We start from the raw sequence: 9614 nt of genomic DNA, 5'->3' as shown, positions 1-9614 counted from the left end.
ACCAATTGGTGATAGGAGGAGTAACTCCTAATCTTATAAAGTGGTTTATTCTCTCCTCTTTCTCTAATGTGGGACACTCACAAGTGGGCATTTAATGGGTTTCAACAACCTCGTCTTGGAGCGCTGACAACTTCTTGAATGGTACAACCCACATCTTCACCTTTAGTGTTTGCTACATCCTCTACTTTTGACCAAGACTGGTCTCTCGTCCCGATCGATTGTCTTGCGGTTGGCGTGTAGAAGATATATTGAGTATATCTTAGTCAAATATTCCAGTTATTGTAATCTAGTATATTTAGGATATCATGTGTATCTTTAGGATATTGTATCTTCATTCTCTAACATATTCTCTAGAATACTATTAGCATAATATCTTTATTTCCTCAAAAAAAAAAAAAAAAAAAATCACTTCTTAGAGAAAATAAAAATAAAATATTTCTAACCACATCAAACTTCTTTCAGTAAAGTTTGTAATCGCGAAATACAAATTAAGATTAACAGTCCCATGTTAGACAATATTATTGAACCTTTATTTTATTTATTTTTGTTTAAGAGAGGGCGTAGTACCGAAATATACAAAATGTATATGACATTTAGTCATTCACAAATTAAACATCTACTTATCATCATTCAACTCGTTATACAATCAGGGCCTAATTTATACATACTATTAGAACACACATCTCTATTCTATATGGGAAGAGGGGTAGGACACCAAAATATTAGAAACCCCATTTCACCCTCGTTACATCTATATTCTAACTATTTACTTTAATTAAAAAATTAAAAATTAAAAAAATTACCTGATTAATTTAAAAAATAAAAAAAGACAAAAAAGAAAACCATCAACAATTCAAATATGCCTAATTTAATTTTCTACATCCCCAAAAAAAAAATTAATTTTCTACGTATTTTCGCAGGCATCGCGTGCATATAAAACTAGTCATCTTATATCAACTTATTTCTTTCAACTTTATAAGATAGCTCTCTGCCTCTCCACAATATCATTCCTATATCTCTTATACTTGTCACACACTAGAAGTAAAGTTGAAGTTGGCACAAGTAGTCTGAAGAAACAGCAAGGAAGAAGTAAATCCAAGCCTAGATCTGGCCAAATCAAACTGCAGAAAGTTATCTTCTAGTTGATACGTTCCTATTACAATTGCTGTCCTTGGACTCTTTCCGCCATCCACAAAACCGAGACATAGATGATAGAACATCATCATTTACCTGCACCATTGAGTTCATTCCAAACATCCTCCAGTACACTTTGTCATTCTGCAGCACAAAATCAATAGCAGGTACCCCAGGCCCAGCTCTTGTTGACGAAAACGACCTAGGACCGTAGCACACTGTGAAGGGGGCGACTGCTTTAACTCTTGGGATGTCGCCAACATACTTCACAAAGAAGTCACTCACAGCTTTATAGATAGAACTCTGCATCACGGTATAAGGGTTAACCGTACTAATTTTCGTCCCACCGTTTCCTTCACTATCAATAGATAACAATTTCTTGTTTACAGCAACCTCTTTTTCGCCGATTTTAATCTTCGTCACACCAATAAAGTACTCTGATGATGGCTCGCCTGCGACAGTGGCACCCGCAGTACTAACAGGGTTAATTATCAGAGGAGTAAATGTAAGCCGGGAAGAGACTTCCTCATCACGGGGTAGGAATGTATAAGGTCCATCCCCGAAGAAAACAACCCCACTTGAAGACAAGCAAATTGCAAACTTCCTAGCGAAACTAAAAGCCGAGGAAAATTGCGAAGGCAGAGAAATTTTAGTCCTTCCGAACCCAGCAATCCCCTGCACTCCATTTGCAAGGCCTTGTAGTAAGAATGTGGGGGCGCAAGTGAAGAGGAAATGGGGCATGGAAACGACTCGGCCAGGGTTAGAGCCATTGGTAGAAGCTACTCGGACTAAATCTGAGGAGAGGTCACCAATAGTAGCGGTGTTAGTGAAGGGGTTGTCAGGAAAGAGGCCGCAGGTGTTGTTGTTACACCCGGGTCTAGGGGGTGAATTGTTGGGAAGAAGAAATATTGCTACTATATTATATTGAACTAAGAGGAAATATAAAGGCTATGAGTAGCTTGCCTTGTTTTCTTATTTCAGTTCTTCTTACTTTGCATAAAGTTACAGCAAACATTATATAGCAAATCACAAAAGTAACTGAAGGATATCCAACAGCTTAGGCACATGAAAAGCTGTAAAGGGTGGAATAATATATTGCCCATTAATTACACACTAATTAAAGTAAGTTGTGACTTTTGAATTACTTATTCAATACTCCCCCTTGATTCAAAATCACTAACTCCTAGCTTGGAAACAAAGAACTGATGCTTCGCTTGTGAAAGTGACTTTGTGAAGATGTCTGCAGTCTGCTCATTTGTTCCACAAAATTCCAACTCAATTCTGCCATCAGCTACCAGCTTGCGTATGAAGTGGTGTTGAACGTCAATGTGCTTAGTTCTAGCATGAAATGCTGGATTCTTGCTCATTGCAATAGCAGACCTATTGTCACAAAACATTTTAGTAGCCTCCATTTGTTCATAACCAAAATCTGCAAGTAGCTTTCTAAGCCATAGAGCTTGCCGGGCTGCTGAATTTGCTGCTGTATACTCTGCTTCGGAAGATGACAGAGCTACTGTTTCTTGTTTCTTTGAACTCCATGTCAATGCACCCGAACCAAGACTAAAGACATTACCGGAAGTGCTCTTGCGATCATCTAAACAACCTGCCCAGTCGCTATCGGTAAACCCAACGAGCTTGAAATTCGCGACTTTGGTATACCATATGCCAAAGTTTGCAGTTCCAGCAATATACCGAAGAATCCTTTTTGCAGCACCGAGATGTTGTCGAGTTGGGTTATGCATATACCTGGACACGACACTTACGGAGAAAGCAATGTCAGGCCTTGTGTTTGTCAAGTAGTTTAAACCACCAACAAGACTTCTAAACAATCTAGCATCAGCTTGTTGTGTTCCGTCGTTTCGCTGTAATTTTTCATTTAGGTTCATTGGAGTAGTTGTCACTTCACTGTTTGTCATATTAAATCTCTTCAATAAATCAGATGCATATTTTCCTTGCGAAACAAAAATACCATCTTCAACTTGCTTTATCTCAAGTCCTAAGAAGTATTGCAATAGACCCAAATCTGACATCTCAAAGTTTTTCATCATACAAGACTTGAAATCATTAACAAGTGATTGTGAAGATCCCATATAGATCATATCATCCACATAGAGACATACCACCAAAAAATCTCCAACACCTTGCTGCTTCAAGTAAAGAGTGGGTTCATTCTCGCTTCTTGAAAAACCATTCTTCAGAAAGAAAGAATCAATTTTGCTATACCATGCTCGCGGTGCTTATTTTAGCCCATAAAGAGCTTTCTTCAACCGATAGACCTTGTGTTCATTGCCACTAACAACAAAGCCTTCCGGTTGATCTACATAAACTTCTTCCTCTAAATCTCCATTGAGAAAAGCTGACTTCACATCAAATTGGTAAACAGGATATTGTAATTGTGCAGCCAATGCAAGAAAAACTCTTACAGTTTCAAAGCGGGCCACTGGAGAAAAGGTCTCCTCAAAATCTATACCTTCTTGCTGTGAGTATCCCTTGGCAACAAGTCGAGCTTTGTGCTTTTGGATACTTCCATCTGCATTGTATTTTGTTCTGAACACCCATTTTAGCCCTATGACATTCTTGTTTTCAGGTTTATCAACTATCTCCCAAGTTTCATTCTTGCGTATGGCTGCCATTTCTTCTTCCATAGCATTTTGCCAAACTTGATTTTCAGCAGCATCTTCATAGCAAGTAGGATCAGACATATATAAAGCAAATGAACATGAGGCATATATCTCTCTTAATGGACGAATCTTTCTTGGAGGTGTTTCAGAGGAAGAGCTTGAAGATGGTGAATGAGCACCAATTGATGGACTGCCAGGTGGAATTGAGTTAGAAGATGGTGAGCTGACGCTATTATTCTGTTCAAGTTCACCTTGTTTTGCCACTGGATATAACGGGATTGCAGATGGAGTATGGCTTTCTGTATTCCAACTCCACTTTCCTTCTTCATCAAACTTAACATCCCTGCTTGTGATCACCTTACCACTTACTGGGTTATATAATTTATATGCTTTGGACTCACTACTATAGCCAACAAATATGCATTTTTCAGATTTACTATCAAGTTTGTGGCGCAAGTGAGAGGGGATTAAAGCATATGCTATACAACCGAAAATCCGTAAGTGACTAACCTGAGGTTTTTTACCTCTCCATGCTTCATAGGGTGTCTGATGCATAACTGCCCTTGTTGGAGAAATATTCAGAATGTACACTGCTGTGGCAACTGCTTGTCCCCAAAACTGATTTGGTAACTCTTTTGCCTTCAACATACTCCTAGCCATTTCAACCACCGTTCTATTTTTTCGCTCAGCCACACCATTTTGTTGGGGTGTATATGCTGCTGTGAGTTCTCTACGAATGCCGTGATCTTCACAGAAGTTGGTGAACGGTTTAGATGAAAATTCACCACCACGGTCTGTTCGAAGTGCCTTGATGCGCCTATCACTTTCATTTTCTACCAAAGCTTTGAATTTCTTGAAGCATTCAAACGTTTCAGATTTGAACTTCAAGAAATAAACCCAACTCATACGAGTATAGTCATCAGTGAACAATAAGAAATAGCGACTGCTACCAATTGACTCTGTTCTCATTGGACCACATAAATCGGCATGCACAAGATCAAGGGAATTAGAAGCCCTCCATGACTTTCCACTGGGAAATGGTGCTCTATGATGCTTCCCATAAACACACCCTTCACAAAATATAGTTTCACCAATCTTTGGCAGACCAACCACCATCTCCCTGTTGCTTAGGAGTTTTAACCCCTTCACATTAAGATGACCATAACGTAAATGCCATAGCTTAGCCTCAATACTCTCCTTAGCAAGCAAGACTCTATTTAAGTCGTTTGAGATATCTAGTGGAAACAGTTTATTCTGTGACATTTTGATATTAGCAATTTGTTGCCCAGATTTTTTATCACAAATAATACAAAATTCACCTTCAAAGACCACAGAATATCCACTCTTTATCAATTGACCAACACTCAGCAGATTGTGAGCTAAACTAGGCACATACTGAACATTGTGAAGAAGTTTAACATCACCTTGAAAAGTTTTGATGGCAATTGTACCTTTCCCTTTTACTTGCACCTGATTATCATCTCCAAGCCTTACTTCACTCTTATGAACTCATCAAGATCTCTGAATAAAGACCTTGATCCAGACATATGATTCGAGCATCCGCTATCAACGAACCACACGTCACTAGCAGCATCATGAACATGAGTGTGTGCCATGAATAACTTACTTTCCTCTTCTACTTTTTCTGTATAGTTGGCCTTTTGATCATCCTTCTGCTTGCTCCAACATTCTGTATCTTTATGCCCAAATTTCTTGCAATATTGGCATTGTGTTATGCTTTTGTGTGGACGCCATTCGTTAAAACGTCCTCGACTTCTTCCACCGCGACCTCGACCACGGAAGCCACTTCTTCCACGAAAACCACCTCTGCCATGTCCTCGACCTGCTGAATTTTCTGTAGGACACTTATTTGATGATTCCCCCTTCACTTGAAATGCCTTCTCTTCAACCTTAACCTCATTTTTTCTTACTCTACTTTCATGAGCTAACAAGGTGCCCATTAATTCATCAAAGGTATAAGAGGTCAAATCCTTTGATTCTTCAATTGCAGGAACAATATGATCCCAATTTGGATTCAAGCTCCTTAGTACCTTACTTACCACGGTTTCATTACTCATATTTTCACCATATGATTTCATTTGACCTACAATTGCAGTAACTCTACCCAAGTAGGTCTGAATTGATTCCTTGTCTCCCATTGTTAATTCCGCAAAATCTCGGCGAAGAGTTTGCAACCGCACCTTAATTACTCTTTGATCGCCCAAGTACTCTTGTTTGAGCATCTCCCATGCTTCACGAGCATTGGTGGCTGACGTAATTCGTGGAAAAATTTCGTCATCTAATGCTGATTGAATGAAGAACAATGCCTTGGCATCTTTCTTACGGTTCTCCTTCAGCTGTTGATCCGGTGTGGCCGGTGCCGGGTCCGGTTCTGCATAACCGGTCTCCACCATCTCCCATAATTCTTGGGATTTAAACGGAGTCTTCATTTTAAGACTCCAAAGATGATATTTTTCACCTTTGAAAATAGGAATTAACGGTTGAGAGGATGCATTGGTTCCATTTACTGCCATTTTGGGACTCCAATTTATGTGGGTAAGTGTTTCTGGTTTTTTTTTTTTTTTTTGTTTTACGAGTGAAGGGGATGAGTTGCAGAGTGAATGTCAAAACAAGACTTTGGTTTTCTCTCACTAACTTTACTCTTTCCTCTTGTATTTTATTTGGACCAAAACCTGGTAATATGCTCTGATACCAAGATTGTTGGGAAGAAGAAATATTGCTACTATATTATATTGAACTAAGAGGAAATATAAAGGCTATGAGTAGCTTGCCTTGTTTTCTTATTTCAGTTCTTCTTACTTTGCATAAAGTTACAGCAAACATTATATAGCAAATCACAAAAGTAACTGAAGGATATACCAACAGCTTAGGCACATGAAAAGCTGTAAAGGGTGGAATAATATATTGCCCATTTATTACACACTAATTAAAGTAAGTTGTGACTTTTGAATTACTTATTCAATATGAATTGCAAGTACCGCAAGACTTGGAGTTGGCAAGAGAGCATTGTGCGGAGTTGCAGCGAGCGGGGCGGTACGTGGAGGATACGTATTTTTTGTCGCAGTCGACCCACAGGAATTGGCCCCCGAGGTGGAGTGTTAAGGGGACGGAGACAGGAGGAGTTCTTTGGGTAAGCTTGATTGTGTATTGGAGGGTATTAGGGTCTTTTGAGACTGGGAGGACTAGAGCGTTGGGGCGGAATGAGGAAGCTGCGGAAGTGAGTGAAAGGTGGAGGAGGAGGAGGAGAGAAAAGAAGTTGAGGTGGTAGCGGTAGAAGCAAGCCATGGTTGTAACTTGTATATTAAGAAATGTGAGGGAATACTTTGAAGTTGTTTAAAGAATATATCGTACTCTTATAGTCTTATGAAATCTAAGTGGATACTATCTAGGATTTAGACTAAATTGTGATTGATTTGAAAATTAGATGATGGAAGAAGTCAACTGGTCAAGTATGGCGACTAAAATTGCTACAACTGGGCATAGCATAATCTTCATCGACACTCGTCACAAAGTACAAACTCACAATAGGTGGACCTGAATATATAGTGGTCTTGGACGCACGTGCCCCACTTTAAATAATTTTATACTATATTTTCCAGTAAGACACAGTTTACAAAATTACAGGTTAAAACAATGATCAGCGATTCAGCGCAATTCCTACAAACTTTGGATGTTTCGCAATAGTGAGATCTTCTATTTTAGGAAAGCGCGGGGAAGCGTACCAGCTCGTCACAATTCCCGCAACGCATTTCTATAGGTGCTCTACTCTCATGGTTTTATGTCTCTTCTAAATTTCTTTTTTTCTAAATAACATCTATTCTTACATGGGCGGATCCAGGATTCGAGATGAGGGGTAGCGTAATTTTCACAATACTATCGAGTCAAAAAAAAAAAATCATAACTACTAAATTCAAAATGTTACACAATGCAAATACAAATTTAATTTGAAGTCAATAATAAAAAAAATCACAATTATTCATGTTGAGTTCTCAAATTTTGGAACCAATTTACAATCGTATCAACTTCAACATCACAAAACAAATCTTTCTCAAAACCATATGCAATCAGTGGAACCTAACCAATTTACTATCATTTAACTTGATTTTTATTAGGTGTTCCTTTTGAAAAAGATTAAGAAAGTACTCTCTTATTTTCTTTTCATGATTCTGAAATATAATAAAGTAACAATTCACAAAAACCTTATTCACCAATAACAATTCACTAATAAACTCAATAACATATCATTCCCAAATTTAAAATAAAGCATTAATTCACTAATAATTCTTCCTTTCACCAACAATTCCCACATTTTCCTACTGTTGTACTAGTTTTGTTTTTGTAAGAAAAAAGATGGCACGGCACGGCACGATTTGAGCCCGGCCTAGCACGAGCCCATTATGAGCACGGCACGCCGGCACGAGTGCTGGGCCGTGGGCCATGCATGAACAACATTTTAAAAGTTTGGCACGAACCCGGCACAAGCACGACGGGTCGGCCCACAAGTTGGCACGCTTATTTTGGTTAAAATTTCATAATATAAATTAAAATTTGTATAAGGCACGATGGCACGGCACGAGCCGGCCCGGCATGACATGTGGGACGGGTCGTGCATGGGCCTTAGATTTTACAACTTGGCACGAGCCCGGCACGACACAAGCATTTCTTGGCCCGTTTTGGCACGGCACGTTGTGGCACGAGGCACGCGGGCTTGGCACGTGGGCCGTCCCGGCACGGCCCGTGGCCACCTCTAAGCACTAACAATCCATTATTAACTCAATTCCACAATTCCACAATTCATTAACACTCTACCAACTAAAATTTCACCAACAATTTCCATAATTTCACTAATCATGGCAGTAGGAAGCACCGTGGACTGAAGAATGGTTTAGTGGGAATTCATTCACTAACAATTTCCATAATTACAATAAACTACAATTAACTATTAATTCATTCACCAAAAATTAAAATTCACACATCCAATTATCTAAATTTTAAGCAGCCATTACTGAAAAAGTTACCTCAAATCCAGTCATTCAGACAGAAACGGCGAAGAAGGCCGAAGAATGGCTTCTTGAGTTCCGAGTTCGTGTTATGCAGCGAAAAAGAACGGCAAAAAACCCATGGTCCACTAAACAGTACCAGATGAATATCAAAGTTAAAGAGGCAAAGGCTAGTCGCCGCCTCGCCAGTATGTGAAGTGGAGGAGAGACTAAGGTGGCGAGATTAAAGAGAGAGTGAGAGGAAAAGAACGACATAAGAGACGTGTAATGCGTTTAGATTAGAATTTCATTTTCAATTTTTTTTTTTAAAAAAAAAACAGGGGTAGCACGTGCTACCCCTTGTTACTACGTGGCTCCGCCACTGTTCTTACCCAGAGTCCTAGTGCTGGTCTATAGTTTTCATGGACCCTTGGCGAAATTAGATCTATTGGTTTGAGGTGATAATTAGCTAACCCATAGTTTTAGTACCAACTAGTATTTTCACTTCCACGACACTTCAGGTTAGTTACAATAATTAAATATATTATTATTTCTAAATCTCATACTTGATTTTATTAGTTTTTCTTTATATTATGTGTAGTGCAAAATTCAAAAATCGATGTTATGGCATGGTAAATTATTTTTTAAAAAACTTCTAAGAAATTAGAGATAAAAATAATAATTTCAGTGGAATTAGGGTAAGAGAATTGTTGAGCCAATATGCTTTTGATGATGACAAACTAAAGTAATAACTAACAAGGTTTACAAGTTTTATGTGTGCAAGGTTCATGAATTAACAATGGTGCTTTATAAAGATAATAAGTGAAGTTTCTGAGTGGGAACTCCAAGAGAAGAAGAG

The 9614-nt window shown here is 38.7% G+C and overlaps 1 protein-coding gene across 1 annotated transcript; it reads right to left on the bottom strand.

Moving 5' to 3' along the window:
* On the bottom strand, positions 1-8075 carry LOC104906888 (probable aspartic proteinase GIP2). The gene is given in 3 exon segments (XM_048641319.2): positions 1-1214; positions 1216-2018; positions 6740-8075. Coding segments are annotated over 3 exon segments (1311 nt in total). The 5' UTR covers positions 7062-8075; the 3' UTR covers positions 1-1028.
* Between the last annotated feature and the right edge of the window lie 1539 nt (positions 8076-9614).

This window comes from Beta vulgaris, chromosome 3 (genome assembly GCF_026745355.1).
Source record: "Beta vulgaris subsp. vulgaris cultivar EL10 chromosome 3, EL10.2, whole genome shotgun sequence".
Lineage (NCBI taxonomy): Eukaryota > Viridiplantae > Streptophyta > Magnoliopsida > Caryophyllales > Amaranthaceae > Beta > Beta vulgaris.
The sequence above is the reverse complement of the archived record's forward strand: the minus strand, read 5'-3'. Positions and strand labels throughout refer to the sequence as shown.